This window comes from Bison bison, unplaced genomic scaffold (genome assembly GCF_000754665.1).
Source record: "Bison bison bison isolate TAMUID 2011002044 unplaced genomic scaffold, Bison_UMD1.0 scf7180017864349, whole genome shotgun sequence".
NCBI lineage: Eukaryota > Metazoa > Chordata > Mammalia > Artiodactyla > Bovidae > Bison > Bison bison.
Window position 1 is genome coordinate 7463220 of NW_011494921.1, and position 24384 is coordinate 7487603.

A 24384-nucleotide genomic window follows, 5' to 3' on the forward strand; every position below is an offset into this window, starting at 1 on the left:
ATCCCCCTTCACACCCCCACCGCCCCCCAGTCGCCAGCCCTTCCATCCTCCTCTCTTCACAGGAGCCGGAGCAGATAGAAAGACAGGGCGATTATGAAGACGTCAGTTGGAGCGGAGGCAGGCGAGAGGGGCGCAGCGCTCCAGATGAGGTCCGGGGGGAGCCGAGGAGGGTCACTCATGGACGACCGTGTGTGTGTGTCTGACAGACTGTGAAATGGTGCGTTGTTGCACGGCTGCGCTGCACCTGGGCCCTTCATCTGTGATTGATTGGTTTGGTCATGTGTAATGGTCCCATCTGCTCTGTGTTGTTTTTCTTTTTTTACTTATAAACACCGTTCCCAGCGGCTGAGAGAGGATGAGCTATGTTTTGTCATCTTCACTTACACTTTAGCTCAAAAAAGTGGTCAAGTAGGTAAGCTCTAAAGTCTGTCCAAGTGTCGTAGCAGCAAGTCCGGATTTCCCCCTTGGCTTGGGGAGGTGTGTGTGTGTGTGTGTGGTGTGTGTGTGGTGTGTGTGTGTTGTATGCATGCGCATGTGTGTGCGCCCTCATGCGCACGCGTGTGTGCCTGGAGTTTGCATACTGCCTGTTAATATCTGAATAGTTCATGAACCACGGAAGACCAAAAAATCGCAGAAATGATTTGCACAAGTCTGTGACTCTTACTGCAACGAGTTTTTTTTTTTTTTCCCCCTGTTTCTTTTTTTTTTTTCTGTAACGGAGCCAATACTTAATTAAAACCGCTGACATCATGGTGTTATAATTAAGCGTGGCATTAATTAAGCTGGAATAACGATTTTTTTTTATTAAGAGCTGCTTCTATTGTATAAGACTGTTACCGCTAAAACCAAAAAAATTTAAAGCAAAAATGAATTCTCTCTAAATGAGCCCTTTTCAACTTCCCCAAAGTCCGGCTTTAGGACTGTCGTCATCAGAGCTGTGTGTGCATGTTTGTGTCTCTGTGTGTGTCTGTGTGTTGGGTGGTGTTGGGATGGGGGGAGAGTGGAAGTGAAATTTGTTTTTTTTCACCCAAAAATGCTGATCGGCTCCTGGCATTCTGATGGCTAATTATGCATCGGAGAGCTTCGACAGCTGCATTCATCATCATAAAATGTAATAATTAATGACATTCCAACAAAGAAAAATATGCAAATGAGGACTCATTAGCATTTTCATATTCAGCTTTGATAATGCTTTTGCTGACAAGGTTGTAATTAATGAAAATTCATGTCGCAGTCAGGAGATTGGATCGGTTTCATTCCGCTCACAATTCCCAAATGCTTGCATTATGGAAAATCGGCAGCTCTGCCAACTTTTCAGGGAAGAAAAAAACACACACACACACTAAAAGCACCAGATGCAAATTAATGGTAGGGAGTCTTTAACTCTTTAAACCACCCCCTAAATTTCCATCATAGGAAACATAGGATGAGTTTCAGCCTGAGAACTGGATTCTTTTTTTTTTTTTTTTTATAACAGCCACGAAAGTACTTTTATTTGGGACTCAAGTATGAGAATTTCTGGCAAACTTTTTTTTAATATTAAAGATAAAAACCCCTTTACCTTTCCCTTCTTTTCTCTTTCAAGACTATTTAAATTTACATAGTAAAACATGTTAGGACAGCCAAGCCCCAGCATGCTGTGTTCTGTCCTCTGGCTGGCAAATTTACACCATGACAGTTCATTCATCCTCTTGCTTTTTGGAGACACCTCTTCATGTATTTGTGCTTCGATCTTCTGGTGCCTCCTTCCGTGTAAGCTACCCATAAAGTCGAAAGAAAAGCAAGTATTCTATTTCTCTATCCAGGGTAAGTTGTTTCTTGTGGTTTTTTTTTTTTTTCCTTTTTTGGATGATGTGTTCCCCCCCCACCCCCAACCCGTGCTTTTTCTTTTTAATCTGTTCCATTTGTGGTTTAATGTAAGAGTTGGGGAATGCGCCCGTAATTCTCTCACTCAACACTTCTGGTTTAGTGTTGGGCCTCAGATATAATTTTAAGAGACACTGTACAATCCAAATGGATACCCAGAAACCCCAGGACAGAGATATCGACAGGCATTCAGCACAGAGAGCTATTAATTTATAAACCCTCTGTGTGCTGCTTTCAAAATGTGTGACTGGAGGTTGGCAAATAACCATTTGGTGCCAACCTAGTACCATGTTTTGTTAGACCAGCCTAAACTTAAACCAAAAGTTCTCTCTCACCCTTAACATTAGAAAGAAAAAACCTAGAACTCTTGACAGGATGTCAAGATTTGATCTTCAGGTTAAAAAATGATCATTACTAAGTTGAATCTTTCTGCTGAGGCAGATGTTTATCAAAAAAAAAACACAAAACAACAAAGGTTTGTATAAGGATTAAGAATAGAGGGGAATGAAAACGTATGCCTTTAAAAATTGTCAAATATATAAGTGCTTTGACTCTCAAATGATATAACTCCAGGCAGTTTCTAAGATGCAGTTTCCTGTTTATTTAAAGTTAAGTTCTAATTCCCCAACTTGCTAGCCCAGCGTAAAGAAAGAATATAAATACGCCTTGTTAGGAGAAGATAGAAACTTTGATATGCTAGATTTTATTTTTTGGAGTATCTCAGTGAAATGGAAAGTATCATGAGTTATTTAATGAGAATTTGAATGTAATTTCTTTCCTATGATTTAATCGAGAGGCTAGATTTTTAGTCCTTATTTATCTTTTAGATATCCAAGAAACAGAATTTTATTGCACTCTTGCTGTTTCCAACTTTCGTTTTGTCACAGCTTGTACATGAATGTGTGTGTGTACACACATGTTGTGTAAACGTGTGTGTCAGTAGCTGGAGATTATGGTGAGTGTCCTTTTTCTTTTGAAATCTATTGTGTTAAAATAGCAGGCAGAAGAAGGGTTTTTTCCTTTTAGTTTACTTCTTTTTTATGCGGGCAAACTGCCCATCCAGATGGTAGAATTTCACCTGTAAGCAATCTGAAACGATAGGTTAATTCTGACATTTTATAGAGCTTTTTTATTTTCTTTTCATATAGTACAACTGAGTGCAGAGTAACTACTCAAAATGATGCTTCCTTTCCCCCCACTTTTTCTTTTAAAGCGCTTCCTGCTGTGATTGGTTCTTTTTCTCCCCCAGATCTGTATTTGGGGCTCAATTAAAATCTGTGGCTTTTGGAACTTTGTTGCTGTTGTCAAACCCACATCAGATGAAATCTTTGACCACTTCTAGTGTCTGTAAATGAGGAAGTGGTGGGAGAAGTGAAGGAACAAGTGTCGACCAGCAGGTTAGTGGTGGAGAAGCAGATCCCTTTAATTGGAGAAGCTCAACGTTCCACTGGCTTTGATAAATTCACTGTTAGGCTTCTCCTCCCACCAAATTTACAACTTCTACCTTCCTCAGTAATGCCCAGCCTGGTGTTAGCAACCGAATCCTGAGATTTGGTTCTGTTTTCAGTGTGGCTAGCCTCTGGTGGTTCTGTGTCTGAGCAGACTGGAGATGCTTTGAAATGATTTGTTGACCTGTTATCAAGGAATCCCATTATTTCTCAAAGCTGGTTTGGGGGGTGTTTATGCAGTGGAGCATGAAAGGGAAAGGGAGTATTGGAGATTGTTTTCACTGATAGTAATTGTAATCGTACTGTATTTACAAGTTAGCTTTGAATGCTGTTCTTTTGTTTTCATTTCTAGAAAAATCTTTCATTTGCAGAAGTAGTTTCTTGAGTTATTTATATAATAAAGATGGCTCTAGGGACATCTTCTTCCCTGGCTTATTCCCTTGAGAGAACACTTCTGAAAGTATTAATACTCCCCTAAAACTATACCTGTTCAGATGTAGGACCCTGGTCATGGTACTCTTGCTTTGCTCTTTCTGTTTCCTGTTTTGCAGATGTTAATTCCTTTGGGTATTTTTTTTTTTTCAAATGATGAGATTTTCACTGTCCATGTGCAAAGCCACATTTCCTGGAGTTATTGAACTCTGAAATAGGAAACCTGTGGGAGATCGGTTTTACCCTCCCCAGAAGCTATTGCTTCAGTCAAGGAGAATGACTGCCCCATGACTGAGAATTTTCAAGGAGTTGTTTCACTAAAGCAGCCACAGGTATTGCAACAAAATCCACATTTGTTTGTGGCCAGTGAAGCCAGGGTTCCTGGCAGGATTCTCATCCAGTTGCTTCTCGTATTTCCCTTGCAAACTTTCCCATTGGTTGGGGTCTGTGGAGAAATTTCAGTGGCTGGCTGGTGGAAATGTTTGGGAGAACATTTGCGTATCAAAGCAGCCTAGATATTTGCAAAAAAAAAAAAAGAGAGAAAGAAAATATTTGAGGGAAAAATGAATCCACTTAGGATTAGGAAGTAAGTGCTTTAAACATTTTAAAAACATTTGTGATTTCCAGGAGTATGTTATTCATGAGCCAGGGCCTAACCTGACTTCTAGGGGTCATGCCCAAATTCATATTTTTAAAAAGCTTGTAAGATAATGACATTTTGCTTTGGGGTATAGATCGGTACCTCTGTGTGGTATAAAAATTCCCCCCAAATTTAAGGGCACAAAAAAATCCAAAATTTGTTTATGATTTAGTGAACCTGTAAGACAAAGGATGAAGGGAAAGAGCCTCATTCTTTTCCTCCTTTATATATTTCCCCCCGTAAAAGACAAGTGAATTGGCGTGGTGTGATGTGCAGTTCTGCTGGAGTCCATAGCTCTCTCTTAATGGTGATGATTTGAATATCAGGTCTTTCTGCTTTTTTCTTGGTAAAGGGTTTAATGTGGACGTATTGGTGTTCAGATGATTAAAGTTTTAACTCCATTACACTGATAGGTTGGAAACAGTACATATAAAAGTCAACGTAGCCAATTTTCCCATTTGTTAACAATGTAGGGGTTGAGCGTTGACAATTACTGCACTTAAAAGCCCCCTGGATCAGGTGTTATTTTACCATCTGGACATTTTAATTAGTAATAAAAATGTGGATCTGGAGACACGGAAATAGGATCTACAGTACACGATGGCCCGGTGCACTTTGTTGGTGTTGAGGTGTGCGTGGCTGCATTTTGTGTGTGTGTGTGCGCGTATGTAAGTGTAGTTGTGTTTGAGTAGGTGTTCATTCCTCCTAGGAAACCCAAGCATGGAGATTCTGGTGTCTTTTTCATACTGGTACTATCACAATACCAGAGAAATTGGCCACTTTTCTTGAATAAGAAGTAAAAATGTATAGTAAATGTACTTAAATTCCTAAGTAATCCTTGCCTGTATCTTTTTAACAGTGGTCATACTTGCTCACGTATGGGGAGGTACCCACCAGTACACTGTGACATTAGAGGTAGGCTTAGGCAAAAGATGTGGTTCCTCCATCATGTAGCTGTGTGCCCTAAGACAAATAAATTAACCTGAGTCTGCCTTTTTTCTCACATATAGAATGAAAATATTATGATACAGTTAATGATACTTACTTAATTATGACGAGGCTTATAAGATCATGTATGTGAAAGCACTTGGTAAAATAAAAAGAGCTGTGACAATTGATTTTTAATACAGCTTGCCAGTCATAATCCACATAACCATCTTCATGATTTAATAAATTGTTTCATATTAAAATATAAATGAGATACAAATATAAGTGTACCATAACAAATAATAAATTTAGGACCACCAGATAATGTGTTTTATAATTTTAAACATGAAGAAAAGTGACCCATTTTTATAAAGTTTCTGGATATGCTCTTTGAAATAATATTATTCTTAATTAAGGCCGAAGTGGGTACATTTGAGAGAAATAGTGACCCTCTGGAGAAATGGCGAGTGAAAATAGTTTAGGGAAATGAGACTTAGTGTCTTCTTCAGAAAGCTGCATCCATGTTTCTCTTAATCATTATGAATTTCGTGTTTGCAAAGCAGTGCGAATACATAAACGATAGCCATTATATTGTTTAGAAAAAACCCACCCATTACAGTTTATACACACACAACACGCACCATATTATATGTAAATTTGCTCTCGAAGTTGTTAGCCCCAGGAAGTGAGGGTGTTAATAAAATTGCTGTGTGACACTGGACCAGATGAGTTTGGACATTTATGTAGAAAGCTTTTCCTGTTTTTATTACAGGTTCACTTCTCTTCCTGAGAATTCTTAAGAAAAGATTTGTTTTCCTTACTGAAGATAATGGAATACTATGGTCTAATGATGCTATTTTGGTCATTTCATTAATTTCATCTTCTTCTCCCTTAATGCATACCTTGATTATAATACAAATTATATTTACATTACATTGTTTCTAACAACAAATGTTTATTTTTATAGACAACCTGATTGTAATCAACATCTTAGAAAGCATCTAAGACCTGCCTCTGGAACATGGAATTAGCAGAAGTATGCCGACTTGCTTTTTGGGGAAGTGTTAGGAGGAGCTCGGTCTAACTGAGGCAGTCTCAGTTCATTAGTCTGGTAAACATTAAGTAAACCACAGAGGAAACCGAAACACGCTTGTGGAGTTATGACTACAGCTTTTCAGATTTTTTGGACTTAAAAATGGAAACCGGCTTCATTTAATGTTATCTCAGATTCATGTCCCGTTTCAATGACCAGTTTCGTTGACATCTAATCTAGTGAACAGAGCAGCTCTATGTATTATTTGTCTGGAAAGTTTTGAAATGAATCTACAGGTCCTCCTCTGTGAAACTTCCTGTGACGAGAATGGCCCCGTGTGCCTTTTCGAGTTCAGCACTGACAGTCAGGAGATGAGAACAAAATCATGGGGCTCCTTTAAAAATGATCCCAGGAACGGGATTCAGCTACACATTGGGGGGACAGCATTTAAAATTTATTAAAAAAATAAAGTGATTCAAAGTAAGGTCTGTAGCCAAACTCCTTAATTGTGATGCATTTGCTGAGTTCCCCTCTTCCGTCGCCGGGCCTGCTCTGATGCCATATGGCCGACCATGGAACATTTAACTTGTCAGATATAATGGATTGTCCTGGAAGCAGATTTTTGCTTTGAGCATTCGGCTCCTTTCTTGCATTTCACTCTCAGCTCCAGGCTGCAGGATGAAGGATTGTGGTGGAAATGCAAAGAAGAGACACACAGTTGATTCCCCTTAAGAGAGTGACCTATATGCCACGAAATTTTACCCACGTAAAGAGGCATTATCCCCGTCACTGGCCTTAGCAGGCTGCATGTCAGAATCATTTAAATTTGCCTGGACTTAACAGATTGTGTAAACATTTCAGAATTGAGTGCTTAGGAATAATAAACCATCATCATTATAACTTATGCAAAAACGGTGCAGCCATATCAGCCAAAGGATAAGTATTATTTATCATGACCTACATGTAACCTAAACCACCTGGTTGGTAGAGGGTGTAAATTAAGTTCAACTCAAATCTACCAAGAATGCTTGAAAAAAAAAATCAACCTGATGGTGACGTTACGTGGATTCATTGTTTTTGTTTGCTGCTGAGTGAGGTGAGGTTGAAATGATCTTTTAGGTGGATGGACAAGTAGCAGTTCATTATCCTACTAAGCTTTCCATCTTGAAACTTAAGTGCAGACCTTCTGTTTATTCTAATGTGCTTGAAATGAAAGATTGGACATCCTGATTATTTAACTTTTATTTGTAAATGTAAAAAATACGTATCTGATGTTGGTTTTAATTTGTTGCTTTCATGAGGTAATTCATATTATTTTTCAGTTCATGATACTACTTCTGAAATCAAAAGCTCGAAAAGATTTAGGAAGAGTCTGTGACTTTAAGGAATAAACCAAGTGCTCTTTCTACATGTATGTGTTCATACGTAACTGCGAGGTACTCTTCTGGGGTAATCTACTGTAACTCCAAGGCTAATATTATAATACAGAGACCCAGAATAGACAACTTAAAAATAATCAGTCAAGCACAAACCAGTGGGGAAATAAGTAACTTATGTGTCACAATTTAACTATAAAATGGTACATATTTGATTGCTCTAGGGTTACAAAAATCAATAGATTTGCATATGACACATGGAATTACTCTAAAAGAAACTGTCTGTTGGCAAAGGGTAATTTAATATAAAAACCTATGTGTTTATGTATTAGAAATTCAATATTTAATTTACTCCTACAAATTCATGTTTTCTAGATAATTCTTCATATACATCTATAAACACTACGGTGGCCTTGAAAACTAACAAAACTTCACTTGTATACAAAGAATTCTTTATTTTTAATGAACACCTTTCCATGAAGCTGTTAAGAAATGTTGAAGTCAGTACTGAATAATAAAGTATACTTGTGTGTATTTCTTACTGATCCTAAACTGAGCACGTTAGTTTTAGCGATTTCATGATAGGATGATGTCCCTCCTTCCTGTATTCAAATTTTGGTCGGATTTAGTCTGAGATGAGTTTGGGTGGTACCTGGCCAGAGCCAGCTCTTGTTGGGGCTGTGCGCCCTCTGCTGGCTACTTAGATTGGCACTGACTGGTATGGAAGGGTTCTTAACTTCTTTTACTTTTCAAGGTTGGTTTTTTGTTGTTTTTTGTTTTGTTTTGGTATTTTTTATACAATCAGATATTTGTAGTGATTATAAAGTTGTAGGTTAATACTGAGTATGGCAGTTAATTATTAAGAAATGAAGGGATTTTTTTGTTTGTTTGTTTGCTTGGGGTTTTGGGGGGAGTTTCCTTTTGCTAAATATGAGACTCTTGACAGCTCAAATAACATGTGAAGTATACACCACTCTTGAGTTATTAGGTGGTTGTTTTCAGATGACCATTAATCATTTTCCTGTTGCTTTCCTAACTCCTCCTTGCCTGATTCCACTCAAGAAGAATTCTTGTTTACTAAGTTGGGCATGGACTTTAAAAGGATAGATCATTGAAATTTTGAAACGCAACTCCTTGTATATAGCTAATGCCTGGTAGAGAACCCCTTGGTAGGCTTAACTGGTTTTACTTGCTTTGTGAAGGAAAATGAGTCTGTATTTACATCCTAATGTTTTATGAAGACGTTTTTGGTGTCCTTGCAGACCAAATTAGCTGTTCTCCCTGGCAGACATTGAGAAGAATCAGAGTTTGAGTGGAACCTTTTCTGTTTTGTTTGGCTGCTTTTGGTTGCTGTTTCTAGAGTGTAGGATGCTAAAGGAGCAGGTTACTGACGCTGTCAGGTTGCAAGACTGACGTATGTATACGAGGGCGGTTACAGAGGGAACCTCTCACCTCTGTGCTATGACTTAGGTGGAGACTTGGTAGTAAAGGCCAAAGCTCTGTATAATGAATAGGTCTTTAAAATAGCAGCAGTTATTGTTGATAAGTTTCCATCAACTTCTTTATAAAAATTAACTGTGTGTAAGTGATTTCTACATTATCTCTGAAATGCCTTGAGTCCATTACGTGATGATTCCGTGGCGAGAATTTTTTAGCTCTCTCCAGTTCCTTTGTCTTTGCAGATTTCTCTAATTCATAATAAACAAATTCCATCAAAACTCCCCAACCAGCTCCCCAGCATATGGAATGATCGGAGAACTAGAGCTAGAGAAGTGGGGAAATGTCTTCTAAGTTATTTCCAGTTTTCCAGCTTTCCAATTTTAGGCATCCGTTACCTTAAAATTTATTATGGGTAAATCATAAAGGTGTAAGGTATTATTTATTTTGATTTACTTAACATTGTCAAATAGCTGCAGACGGCATTCCCACAGATATCCGTTTCCCGCTAAATTAGTTCTAACGGCGTATCCTGTTGCCTGCCCCCACGCTGAGGTTGCGTTCGGTGGTCTCTGTGCTTCTCAGTATTCCCACTGTACCCCTGACGACAGACGTTACTGGGGTTCCTCCCTGGCGTCTCACCCATCTACTCTATTTTGTAAATAAACATCTACTCTTTAAAAATAATTTTTATTGAAGTATAGTTGCTGAATACTGTTGTGTTAGTTTCAGCTGTGCAGCAAGGTGAATCAGTTGTACAGAGGCCTATGTCCCCCCTTGTAGATTCTGTTCCCATGTAGGCCGTTACACAATTTGAGTCAAGCTCCTGAGGACAGTGTCCATCATTAACGTACCATCAGCCAACATGTGCTGGTTATACGCAGGCACCCAACAATATTTATTCCTGAGTCTTATGTTTTTTGGGCCTCTTTCAGGTTCAGAGGACCATTTTTGCAAGCTTCAGAATTGAAAATTGCTGTCTGTAAACATCTGTTCCCCATGGTGGATTTTATTTTCTTGCATGTTTTGCTAGGATGCGGTCACTGTTGGGACTACGCCCCTTCTCTCTCCTTCCTCCGTTCCTCCTTCTCCCTCATCCTCCCTTCCTCTGCCTCTCCCCTTCCTTCCTGTGGCCCCCGCCTTCCTCTCTTGATTTAGTCATGCTCATATATTCAGTAATTGGGAGGTTTTCCTTAAATGCTATAGTGTGGGGCTCAGTGGTTTGTGTAATTTTGTTTGTGAACCATCACCTTCCTTTAACAAGGGAGTTGGACTCGAGGAGTTTGGTCCTGTTTCCCTCCCAGCTTGTTTGTAATGGGGCCATTCTTTTAAAGTTGATCTTGAAGGGCAGGCTCAATGGTTAGCAGTCTTTCTCCTCTTTATCTGCTCCGTGAATGCCCTGAATTGTATTTTGAATTATGGGCTATTTCACCACAATTTCTCAGTAGTGTATATTTAGGGAATATGAACTCTGTAAGTCTAAGACTAGAGAAATGTTGTCTAATATAGATGCATCTATGAATGACACTCAGATTCTCTTCTATTTGGGGTTAAAAATGCTACTTATATCCATATATAAGTATTATACTTACATGTATATATGTAAGTATTGTACATATTATTGTACATATGTAAAGCTGTATTTAAAATTTTCATGAACCCCCCACCTCCTGTATTTTTGTGCATTCTTGAGTTTCATATCAAATGTGTGTTGCTTCTTTAAAGAGATGACAGTGGTTATATTCTAATTGTTAGTTGTGAGCTCAGCTTGAAAAGTGAGGCCATCCCCTACATGAGATGGCGCTAAAATATGTGATTTCCCTAGATACACACTTTATAATGAACATAATACTACATCTTTCTTCTGTTTTCTGTGCTGGCGTGCCTAATTCAGAGTTTGGTCATTATTATTTTGAACAGTTGATGTTAGTGAGACTTCCCTGATGACTCAGACAGTAAAGAGTCTTCCTGCAATGCGGGAGACCCAGGTTCAATCCCTGGGTCAGGAATATGCCCTGGAGAAGGAAATGGCAACCAACTCCAGTATTCTTGCCTGAAAAAATCCTATGGACAGAGAAGCCTGGCAGGCTATAGTCCTTGGGATCACAAAGAGTTGGGCATGACTGAGCGACTAACACACACACACACACACTCGTGAGACTCTTTTAGAATATCAGTTTACTGGGCGGTACATAATGTATCGCTAAAAGCAGATTGCAAGGTAGAACGTAACTACTGATTTTCTTAAAATTTGCTGATAAATTCCAAATAATTGAGCGGGGCAACAAAGTCTTACTTATAGGGTGTTGTCTCTGCTGCGTTTGGTCAGAAATGTCATCAGTCCCCTCCAGAGGAATCAGAAGACCAGATTCTCTCCCCCAGCAAGGACTCCATGCTTCCGTAGAGCACGAACATGCCGAATTCGTGGGTGGGAGCGTCCTTTTAGGTTAGGAAGCCAAGTCGGGTTCCCTGAGTTGATCCTTGGAGTCTAAAGGTGACTTCTTCCTTAGGGCAGGAAGGGGGACAAGGTACTTGCAGAGCCGTGGCCACTGGGGCTGACTGAAGAGGGATGTCCTTTTACCTCCAGGACACTTGTGTCTTGGAATCCTGTTGTGTGTGAGAGCTGTCTACATGGTAATGTGAAATGCATTTCTTTAAAACAACTGGTCTTCATGAGTGGAGATGAACAAACATAGAGGTCTAATACGCTGTCAGAAAAAAAGTTTCTCCAGCTTGCAGAATGTAACTGAAAGAGTCTTGGCGATCAACTCTTGTTGATCAACTTTTGTTTCAAAATCCAGTTAAACAGGTTAGATTAGATAGTCATCAGTTTTTTGTTGTTGTTGTTATCTCCCAGGTTTATTGGAGTTTCATCTGATGTAATCTTAAAGATCGAATCAGTTCACCTAAATTGGTTATTCTTACCCCAACCTGTTAGACTAACCAGTGAAATTTTATTGTTTGTTTTTTTTTAAATAGATATTCTGTACTCTGTTCCACTGATTGCAAGTCCCCTGGGGTGGAGAACCCAGGTATCTGTTTTAAGAAAAGACCTCTGACAGTTCTTATGGCTGGCAGGGTGTCTGAGCCATAGAACTGATTTGAGGGGCTTGATTTCCTGCAACCCGATCCTGCATCTTCCTTTCCTTCTAAGATGACAGCAGAAACATTTTGTTTCTGATGCCTTCAATGTGTATTGCGAGCTTGACCTTGGCTTTCATTTTTCTATGCAACATGATTACATGTTGTCAAATAAAAAGCAAAACTTCAGATGTATATGATGTTTCATCGGAAGCCCCACAGAGCCCTTCATTGACTTGGTTATGCCCAGACACCATAGACACTTAACTGCAATAAAAATAAGAAATAGGGCAGGCAGAACAATTGAGATCTTATTCACATCAAGCCAGTGGTAAGTTACTCGTTAGAAGTAAGTTGAATGATTCCAGGGTTACTGTTAGTCCTTCAGGCCCCTAGGGGACCCTTGTACAAATTGCTGATTCAGAAAATCATTACTCCGGTGACTCAAGTGGCACTTTAGTGGCCTTAAAGAGTTATTCGACACACCTCCCCAAACAGCTAAGTTATCCCCATGATTATGTTGATTAATTGCACACCGTGGAATTAGTGTTATTTTCAATAAAAGATTTTCTGGCATTGGGAAAAGAAAGGATAAAACTCACGTGCTTTCAGTTGATAATGTGTGCACTTCTCCTAAGCGTGAGGGAGGGGATGATCCCAGCTGTTGTCCGGGGTGGGCCAAATAATCTAAGACAGTACTTTTCATTTTGCATCGAAAAGGGGCTTTTTGGTGTCCCAGAGGATGGTCACTCAAAATGTGACCCGTTCTAACATTTTCATTCATCAAAGGACTGGAGAATGCTTCTTCAACCTACTACGAATTGCGGAGAGGGCTGTGCTACACAGTGAGAAAAAGCCGAGTGGAATCGTCTTTGTTACCACAGCAGCTATGGGTAATAAAGGTGGCATATTGTAAAAACAGATTTCGGTACAGGAATTGGTTATTTAGGTTCTAGCTTTGTCTCTTAATATCTGTACAACCTCTTTTATTTGTTAGAAGTTGGTTGCCTTTTTTTTTTTTTTCCTTTTTGGCCACGGGGCTTGTGAGATCTTAGTTCCCTGACCCGAGAATGAACCAGCGCCTTTGGCAGTGAAAGCACAGAGTTCTAACCACTGGATTACCAGGAAATTCCCCACCTTTTCTGAATTTTAGTGACTTCTGCTATAAACAGAGGGCTTCCCAGTTGAGTCAGTGGTAAAGAATCTACCTGCCAGTGCAGGAGACAGAGTAGATGAGGGTTGGATCCCTGTCTCAGGAAGATCTCCTGGAGGATGAAACAGCAACCCACTCCCGTATTTTTGCCTGGGAAATCCCATGGACAGAGGAGCCCAGGGGATTGTAGTCCATGGGGTCGCAAATAGTTGAACTTGGCTGAGCGCACGCACGCACTGTGAACATGGGGTTAAAATGGCCATCTAAGGAACTCCTAGGGTCTTGTTGTCTTTACCTTATGTCCTATATAATGCTTTACAAATGTGAGGGCTTTAAGCAGAATTGAGTGTAGATACTGAACCATGTTTAGAACCCCCCAAATGAAGAGTTTTGGTGAGGCCTCAAGATACTCTTAAGTATATCTGGAATTTTGGTACACCCACTGTTTTGAAGGCGCTGTCTAGATGAGATGAGGTGAAGCAACGACAGAAGGCAGCTAAAAACTCATCATTTTCCAAGGTCAGAGCTCTAGTTACTACCGAGTGTTCTGTTTTGATGAAAGGAAGGACTGCAGTTAGTCTTTCCTGGGAAAGTGATTTGGTCCCCGTTTCTCATCATCCTTTGCTGCAAACTGTGTGCCTCGTCACTTTTCCTCTGAATTTTCTTTCTGTTCTCAGTTTAGGATGAAGTGGAGGAAGAGAATTTTCTAGACTATGGAATGACTATTTTATCAGCTGAAATTGAGTTGTAACTCTTTTAGCATGAAATTTATTATATTTGGATTAAAAAAAAAGGCCTCCTGGTATAGTAGGAGTTCTTTCTACAGGAAAGAACCAGTGGTCTTCTCTGTATTTTAGAAATAAGGAAAATAATGTCAGTTTCTGGTTTCTTGTAAACCCAGACTGTCACCTCCAAGCTCGGATCAGGGAAAATTAAGATTGACTGGCTAGTGAGAACCACGAAGGTATATATTCATGGAAGCATCACAACAAGACACAAGTATTTTTAGGTCAATTAAAATAAAATTCAAATTTTAACCTTGTAACCCAGGGCATTCTTTTAAATGTTAAGTTTTTAAAAAGAGTGGTTTCTCAGATTCCTCAGGATTTGTGTCAGTAGGCAAAAAGACAAGAGCAGGTATGTGTATTCAAATGGATTTAGGAAAGATTGCATGTCAAAATGGTAACAGTTTGGATGTGTTGGATTAAATAAAATGTATGATTAAAATTAAAAAGTAAGTGAAGTTAAAAAAGATATTAACTGAAATTAAAGGTCTTCATTGCAGGATTTTTTCAGAGGATTTCCCCTGCTAAGATACAGTGTAAATTTCTGGGGGTCAAGAGGGATATATAGGCAGCTTCTAACATTTCCTGGGCTTTTAAATTTGCCTCCTTTTTGTTTTTTGGAGCCTGTTGTGGGGCTGTTATTCCACAGAAGACACTAGTGCGTATCTTGCCTTGTCCTATACTATGACTGTATTTTGACTTTGACTCTTCTCGTCTTCATTGGTTTGAACTCATGTTCTTCACAAGTGACGTGTGTAGAGATGCCGTTTGCGGCCGTTTTTGTCAGTTGCTTCCAGTTGTTGTGGAGATGGTTACAGATTTTTTCATGAAGTCACAGGTTCTGGTGCACATTATTTGCACAGCTATTAAGTACCTAGAGACCTTTTAGGAATAAAACACCATGTAAATGTAAATTATCACCACCTCTAAGACACTTTCATTAATTTCATATCAAATTCATGAGTGTTTTGAGCTCTGGGATTTAAGTCTTCAGAATTGGGCTTCTCATGTATTTGTAGTTTTTTTTTTTTCTCCCCGAGTTTAAATTCCAGCAGCACAGAATAGTACGAATAGTCCAGCCTTGGGAATCCAACTGCCAGGGTTTGAATCCTGGGTCTGAGAGTTGCTGCCTTTGTGAGCTTGGGCAGTTTTCCGTTTCTCAATTTTCTCATCTGTAAAGTGGTGTTTATATTATGTGCCTCACAGGGTTGGTTCTTGTGTAGATTGAATGAATGTCTACATAACCTCTTTGCGTAGTGGGGATACGTGACAAGAACTCGGGTATCGTGTGGACAAGAGAGAAAAAGGTAGGCATGGGAAAGATGAAAGAACTGTAAATTATAAATAACCTCATGTATATTTTTGGAACCACTCTTCCGGTTATTGTTTAATGAAATACTCTTTTCAGTATGCCTCCCACCCCCAGATGATAAGGTAACCAAGGATGGGCTGAGGGCAGGGACAGAGATTTAATCCAACTCAAACAGGGTTGTGATGAGCTCCTTAGTCTGGTGACGGAGAACAAAGGGCTGGCTCTTCAGTTCCCAGAATGAGGATTAGCAATGGAATAACCTTGCTGGGTATTGTCCTACAACATCAGGTCACTTTTTTTTTGTTTTTGTTTTTTTAAATCAAGGCTTTTCATAGGATGATGTGTTCCAGCATATAGTGCATCTTGTTCGGTTGTTGGTGAAATACTTACCATTTATATGTAATATTAAAAGTGGCCTTATAAGAATGAAAAGCTAGAAACCCAAACACAACCTATTGTTATCCTACGGGTCAACCACCCGTGGGCTCATCTGAGTCACGGCTTATGTCCAGAAATCATATCATGGATAAGTTGTTCTTGCCTGTCTCTCACTCCCTCCAAGTGGATTAGAACTGTTTAGGTGTAGTAATCTGCCAAAGGGGGTACTTCTTAGATGTGTCCTTGTGAATTAATGAATTTATGATACCAGTTTTTTCCTTCATGTAACACTTTCATTCTCAGTCATTTCCTATGGCATTTGCTTACAATGGGATACCACGAGTAGATTGTAAGGAAAATTAGGAGTCAAATGGAAAATTATGTAAGAATATAAAAGTGTTAGATTTTGAATTATATAGATATTTGTTCATCATACTCCCCCCCACATTAAATTTTTTTTCTCTATCCTTCATGAGGCAGCAAGATAAAGAACAGTTGAATAAATCAGCAAAAGGATTGGTCTTTAAAAATAAATGGAAACAGCTTATATTTTCTGCTTATCTTTGAGTTTTTCAAGGGCAACAGAAAAAGCAAGTGACTCCTTTATTGATTGCCCATTGGTGTCATTTTTAATAATCAAATTTAAATATAGGTTTTTAACAGCTGACGGGTTCAATTTGGACAAAACACGTGTTGACTTTCCGGATTGTTTGCTCACTGTAGATGCCGACTTGTTCTAGAGAAGGGGCTGCCAGTTGAGCTCCTTTGTCTTTAGAAGGATTGATTGACGGATGTTGTGTCTGCTCATTTACAGCGTTTTTCTTGCTTAATTTAAAAAATTGTGACATAGCATTACATGTTCCTTGTATACATCATTTTTGCAGAAGAAAGTTGTTTAGCCAATATGTCGACTTCGTTTATGAAATCCTCTCTTGTAGCTTTCATTCAGCGTTCAGTGTAGCCTATTAGGTCATATTATTCGTTTCATGCACAGCAAATCGTCACCAGCAGCAAAATTTAACATTTGGTCCTTTTAGGTATAAAAATGAATCAAATGCTTGACAAGATTTGTTTCTGGTGTATATTTCAGAGTCCCCCCCACCCCCTTGGTGGGCAGACGACAAATATTACTAACGGGTACTTTTAGTTTTTAAAATATGGACAACAGTACTCCATGCAGTAAAAGACTTGAGCGATTAATGCTACCCTTATGCCTCTTTTGAGTACTTTTAGCCATGGGGCTTGGCACTGCCACCATTGTCTTGGTGCCAAAAAATATCCGCAGCGGCTGTCGCATTCTAGTACTGGAGGGTTGTCTCGAAAATTCCGCAGTGAACGCGCCGGGTTTGTTCATCACTGCTATCTCTTTTAAATATTGGAAAAATAGAATCTTGAGCTCTTTCAGAGCTCCGTTGTGATCGTGGGGATGAGGGGGGAGGTCGGTGGCGAAGAATGGAGGAAAGAAGCCGTCCGCGCCAGCCAGTGGGTATAAGTGACAAAAATCCATGCCTGGCATAGAGTAAACACACATATTTAGGAGCTTTTGTGTTCACGAGCACAGATAGTTACTTAAGGATCCTACTCAAACATGTTATCAGTGCTCTTGAGAATTTTATTATCTGAAACAAATGTTCCTGAGCATTTTAAGCAGAAGACTGACATCAAGATCATAGCTGATTTTTAGTGGACAGTTTATACAAAATATGTATATATTTTTTTCTCCCTGGAAGTGAGGTGCCATTGTAAAATGGCTGCTTTTTGTCATTAGGAAATTAGTGGAGTAGATAAGATAGGATTGAGAAGGTGCTTGGGTTTACCCACAGTCCATGTCCTGATTGTTTTGCTCCCAAACAGGGATTTGAGCTCTAAGGACAGATTTATAGTTGATTTTGGAAACAAAAATATGCAATAAAGTTAAAGGTTTACACTATCAGAATGACATGCGTTCGCTCAGGATCTCTGGAGCGATCTATTTGATGGTAAAAGTGGATGCCACAGATGAAATCTTTACAAGGAATATAATCCTAAAAAGAAAAAAAAAAAAGGGAAAAAAAAGTGCACCTCCCAGCCTCCTGCTGGCTGCGCTGCCTCTTCGGTACCTCACAGACTTCGACAGAGTCCTGGACGGGTGCCCACTGATGTCATGGAAACACTCAAATTACTGAGAATGATTCATGTCTATGCTGGTCTCTTGTCCTCCCCCACACAAACAGGAGTAGATTTTTAACCCTGACAACTTGTAATTTGCAGTGGGTTTATTTTTGTATCTGGATAAATATTTTTTAACAAGCAAAATTAAGATTAAGCAGTCTGTATCTGATATGATAGTAAAGAATGCTGGGTCCGTGTAGCCAAGAGCACTTTGGGGACTCTGCGCTGCCTGCGTCCCTGCTCGGCTCTTCCCCCTCCTCTGCTCTCTGCCCACCCCTGTGCTTTCTAGTCCGCTCTCCTCCCTTCATTTTCCTCTTTTCCTCTCTCTTCTCTCCCCTGTTTGTTTATTCACATTCTCTTTCTCTCTCACATCCTTACTATTTGCATGGACCCCCTCTCTTCCTTTAAAAGAATGAAAGGAATGGACCTAACTTTATATATGTGTGTGTGTGTGTGTGTATGTGTGTGTGTGTGTGTGTGTGTGTGTGTATGTGTATATATATATGTGTGTGTGTGTGTGTGTGTGAATTGAGACAAGTTCTGGTAGGCAAATTCATTTCTCCAGGTCTATATGCAGGAGTCAAGTTGGGAAATAATGCCAGGAGGTGAAATTCTGTAGGAGATAGCTTCGGTAACTCCTTCTAGAGAAAGAAATAGATCGCCTTTCTTCCTTCCAATTTCTGGAAGTCACCAGAACAGGACACTAGATACTCAGTTTCCTCGGAAGTCAGAGTAAATTCTACCTTATCTATGTCTCTTTCTGTCTCTCTGCTTGTCTGCATGTCTACCTGCCTCTCCACTTGTCTTTCTAGTTGCTAAACAAGTGGATATTACGTCAAAGTGAATCATGTCCTGGTTGTATTAAAGCTTTGTAGATGTGAGAGCTTAAGGAAGGACAGACTTCATTTGATAACTCATAAAGATCGAGTTGGTTTTTTTCTGTTAGTAATATGTATAAAGAGAAGTTAAAGACTATAAGTAGCTTCCATCTGACACAGAAGAATAAATAGGTCTTTATGACCATTTATACTTCTAAAACAGGCAGATGAATCTCTTCTTCAATGTAAAATCCTCATACAATGAAAGTTATTCTCTTAGACCTCCCAGGACTGAATCTGTGAGTTGGTATCCTGTTTCATTGGACGGAAATTGATATGGTCATTGATTTTCTGCTTTGCACTGAATACTGTGCCAGAAGTTGGGTGGTGGGAGTGTGTCCCCAAGTTTGAGATCGATTGGAGTCAGTGGAAAAGTTAATAATGATGGGGAAGAGGGTTGATGTTAAGACTCAGGTTTGGCTTCCTTCACAAATCATCTTCTGTTTTATGTCTATAGTGACTCACATACCGGGTGAGCTTCTGACTAGTTTTAAGATTTATCAAAGGCACATTCCTTGTGTGGTGTCAAAAAGGCATGCCCTCATAGCATTGTCATTGAACTCAAAGATTACAGTTGAACACTGCTGCTTGTAACGTTTATGTTAACTTGAGTCAAGGGGGAAAATCATGGGTGTTGTAAACTCCGAAGGATCCATCTAGCCTCTCAAAATACTAGTTTTGAATTTTCTCATTGGAAGAAAGAATAGTATAGTCCTGGGTAAAAGAGGACAGTGTACCTTAAGCTCTAGTCTCAAGGGAAGAGCGTATTCTTCTGTCCTGGACGGGGTGGGGTTTGTGTTGTGGGCGGGACAAGCCCTTTTGAATGTCCTAGTGTGGACTGTTCTCTGTAACAATTCTTTATTTGTCGCTAGGTATGTTCTACTGGTTGGATCTCTTGAAAGGTGTTTTCATTGTTTTCCTGACGATTAAGGCTCAACATAATTTTTAAAAGAAACAAACGAGCTGCCTTGATTTTTACCCTTAGATATGGCTCTGTACATCTCTGTAGAGGAGTCAACAGATAAAAAATTGGAGTGTTAGAATCAGAACAAGACACTGATGTTCCGTTACCCCGTATTCTGCTGGGTCTACTGGTAGAACCTGAAGTTGGCCTCGGAGTGGGCAATTTTTCAACAGTCCTCTTTCCCAAATGTAAATTCCATCATCATCTTGATCATGACGGTCTTTACTCCTGGGAAAGGGAGTTTAAATAAGAGAGAGAGAGGAAGAGAGAGAGAGAGGAAGAGAGACCCAGAATTTTGAATAGTTTCTTTGCTTTATTCACCATCTGGAGAGTCCTGATTGATTAGCTTTGGCCTCACCATTAAGTGTCAATGTAATCAATGGGAATGACTAGGCTAGGGTCATTACATAGATAATGTGCCTGCTGTGTAAATAAAAATGAAATTGTTTAAATTTTGTGAGCGAGAAAGAAAGTGAAAATAAGGAATGACAATTTGTTTGTTAGAGAAAGTGGAGGCCATTGGAATGACAGTTTTTGGAAGTGTGGAGCAGTTTGGCTAAGAATAGGAATGAAGGATATTTTTTTCCAGTTTAGCATAGCCAGCGTGGGGAAGTGTTATTCCCTGCCTTGCTTGCATACATTGCCAGTAGTGCCTACTTTTCGTATGTAAACATCGGGGAAGAGAAGTGGATGTCTGTTACCTGAAGGAGATTTTTTTTTTTTTTAAGGAAAAACACAATTTACACTTTTTTGTTGTTGTTTCTCTTGGCAGGTAAAACAGAAAGGGGCTCCTACTCATCTTATGGGAGAGAATCGAATTTACAGGGTTGCCACCAGGTAAGTGAGAGTCTCTCTTCGGGGAAGGGTTGAGAGGATGAGCCTGGTGAATCAGTGTGTTTTGTAAATTAGGTGATGCATTTGAGGCTGGGGCACTGAGGCACCGAAAACCTTCCGATGCCTGACTCTTTCACAAAGTAATGAAATGACACCGAGCGCAGAGTCATAAACACCCCATCGTATCAGCACTGTATTCACTGGCTTGTTGTTATTTTTTTTCATCCATCAGCCGGTACCAGTGGCACTGTTTGCAAACCAGCGATGTCGGGGAAAGTGGTTCTATCAAAAGAGTTTATTTGCAATTAAGAACTTGAGAATTTCTTACACTGGAAATGCTTCGTGCAGCCATGTGTCAGATCCTGGGTTTTGGGTGGCTACTGCCCTAAATTATAGTTTTCATAGGGGCTGTAGGATGTTGTGTGAAAACAGGGTTGTATTGAGGGATAAAAATGTCTGTGAAAATATGATTTGTTGTCCCTTTTTGTTTCTGAATTGTTTTTGGCTGAAAGTCAAGGCCAGCAGGCTAACAGCAAAGCCGTCTCAAGGGAGGCATGCGTGAGCTAGAAAAATAAGAGTACTTTAATTAAATAATAAAATGCCAGTGTCATACAAAGGTATAGCGTGTGTGTGTGTGTCTCTGGGCTTTGTGCATTTGCATACTTTCAACTCTCCAGAGAAAGCCCAGTTCTAAAAATACTATCCATAGCCAAAAGAGTAAGCTTTGTTTCAAGACAATTGAGTTTTTACAGACGCTTTCTTTTTAATTTCAGTATCGGTACTAATCACATGTTTCATATCTTTTTCTTTTTTTCCTTGAAAGATTTAGACTTTCTTTTTCTAAGGGCATTGCTTTCTCACTTTGGAAAACTCTTGATAGAATTTAAAGGTTCTCTTTCAGATTCAAAGCTTTCTAGCGTCACATTATTCATCCAAACAGAAATGAAGTTCTTTTTGTGCTGGGAGGGGAGCGCTTGTTCTCCTGCACCCTCTCACCCTCCCGTCTTCTTTAGTGATGGGGGAAGAAAAAATTTCATTTTGCTTTTTTTTGAACAACCTGTTTCATGGATCCTGGAAAATGTAAGCAGACAGTTTTAGTCATTAAGTAGAGCCTGCTTGAGGAGGTGGCCTTTAGGTATCCGTCATAGGTTCCGAAAGGTGGAATTCTGGTGGAGTCCTGTGTGTGTGTGTGTGTGTGTGTGTGTGTTTTCCTTCTGGAGAGATTTGCATTTTTAAAGTTTACTTCTTTGGCCCAGCCACCCGTTCAGTCATACTCGGCATCTGAGAGGTTTGCTGTGATGAGGTGAACGGTGCTGGTTTAAGATCTCCCTGCTGCACACGCTGCAGAGTACAGTTGACGGCAGTTTGTTTGGAAAGAATTCTGCAGGAAAGAAATTTACAGCCATTCCAGCGCGACGGAAACATCTTTGGAATGTGAGTGCAAATGTGCCGGGGTAGATAGCTCGGGCAGAGAGCCTCGGAGCGCGAGTCTCTGGTGTAAAGCTCTCAATTCCCGCAGAAGAGCCTGTTCCTGTGTATCTGGTTTCTGAGGGTCAAAGCAGAGGTCGTTTGAGTTTTGGGGAGAAGAAAGTTGACAACATCCTTCCTTTTCACAGATGGTCATGGCAGAGGTCTCTGTTTTCGCCCGGCCTCTTTTTCTGGTCAACGAGAGAATAGACTTCCTCGCCCCTGTATCCTTTCTTCCTAATAGGAATTGGCGTGATTCCTCCCAGACACAAAGATTTCCTCTGCTGAGTAAGCGCGAGGCCCCTTAACTTGTGAAAGCGTCACTCAGCCCGCGTGAGTCTGTCAGTGTGTGTGTGCCGGGACACAGACCCTCCCTCGGTTTGTGGGCAATACTGCCCTCGGGTGCGACTGAAGTTCGTTTTTTTGGGCAAACGCAAGGTGAGAAGTGGCAAGGGGCAGAGGGTGGATCAGAGGTGGACAGACTGGCGTGTGATGGCTGAATGTCTGGCCTGGGGAATGTCTCCTTCTGAGACGTTCATGTCCAGGAGAATTCTGTTGTATATAGGAGCGCGGCTGCATCCGCTTCTCTTTAAAAAAGTCTTCATAATCTAGCCGTGGAGTGTGGAGATTTCTTTCGTTCTGATTTGTGCTTCCTGGTTGTGAGTCTCGCAAGGACCGACTCTCTGTGCTCAGCTTGGGCTCAGCAGTGGCCATAAACGGTGTTGATCACTTAAGGAGAAAGCAAAGAGCACAATTTTGGAAATTCCCCAATTGAGGAAATCGGGGTTGGAGAGGGAGAGGGTGGCATATTTATGAATTTCTGCTTTCGGTGAAATTTGAGAATAGAACAGACCCTAGTGTGTCTTCCGGTGAAAATGAGTTTCTCTTGAGCCGAATTGCTTTTTGAATTCCTGTTCTCCAACACCAGCTATGCAAACCCCAAAGAAAGGCAGACTCTCCGTGTGTTGGGCTTCAAGTCTAAATAGCAGATCACAGCTGAAACGATTCCCCACTGTGTGGCAAGGTGAGTGACTTGTGGAGAGGGAGCTTGTTGTTTTCTCCTGCTTAGAGAGGTGCTGGATGGAAATCCTTTAACTGATATGCCCCGAGGAGCTCCCCAAACTGCTTTGTCGTATTGTAACCCTGCATCCTGTGGACTTACTGGAATAAGCACTGTTATAGATGAACATACTTCTTCAGTTCCAGCAGCCTTTTGTTTGGTCATCCTGTGGACTTACAGGAATAAGCACTGCTATAGATGAACATCCTTCTTCAGTTCTGGTAGCCTTTTGTTTTGTGCAGAGAAATAGCAGTGGTAAGCAACAGGTAGCCAACTGCTGTCTTGGAGAAATAAATCGTTATTATTTTGAGATGTGTTGTGTTTCAGAATGCATCAGGTTAATATATACATATGTATATATATGTATATGTATATATCCGTTATGTGTCTCTTGAGGGTGTACCACTGACAATGACAGAATGGGACTTTTAAAAAGTGGGCGTTTTAGCCGAGACACAAAAGCTGGCAGGTTCTTTATTAGCGATTAAATTGTTTTCATTAAAAATAGTAGTGGGATAATATGAATTCATGAATGCATTTTCACCGAAAATGATCAGAAATGAAGTCGGTAACTTCTCAGCCTTTTGAAATTGTACAGAACATAAACCCATAGAAATCAAAGCGGCCAAACGGACTTTTTTTAGTTCTAACTAAATATGGCAAAACTAATTTCAATCAAATTGGGGTACGGAAATTACACCCAGGCTTAAAATGTTTTTGCCAAATTGCAACCTCATACTACTTTTTTTTTGAACTGAAAAAGAAAATGTAATTTATAATGGAAAGTCTGACAGAAACAAAATGAGAGGGAATAAAGTCGTTTGCAGGATAGTCTGATCTTCATACGATAGCCTATAGCTAGTACCTAATGGACATCACTGTGCATGACGAAAGGAAAAAATGTCATTTGCTTTCGGCCTCTCTTGCTGCTTTGAATAGGATGTTTGGTGATTGCAGACCTTTTTTTTTTTTTTTTTTAATCTTCCTGAGATCTTTTTTTTAATGAGGGTGGTGATGTCAACACAAATACTTGTTATTAAGGCAGAGGTTATCCCCTTAAATGGAAGTGGAGCATTGATTATTTGTTTTGTCTTTCTAGGAGATAGCCCAAGTCTAAAGCGATGGTTTTATTATTAATATCTTGTGGGCAAGGTTATGTGTG

At 40.0% G+C, this 24384-nt stretch overlaps 1 protein-coding gene across 15 annotated transcripts in view; it reads left to right on the top strand.

The window, feature by feature from the left end:
• TCF4 (transcription factor 4) overlaps nt 1-24384 on the top strand; it is a 382697-nt gene that overhangs the window by 170915 nt on the left and 187398 nt on the right. For 9 of the 15 annotated variants that reach the window (XM_010854778.1, XM_010854777.1, XM_010854776.1 and 6 more), the window contains one exon: nt 20634-20698. In XM_010854778.1, coding sequence (XP_010853080.1) covers nt 20634-20698 — 65 coding nt within the window. The other 6 variants (XM_010854783.1, XM_010854784.1, XM_010854787.1 and 3 more) reach the window with 5 other exon arrangements.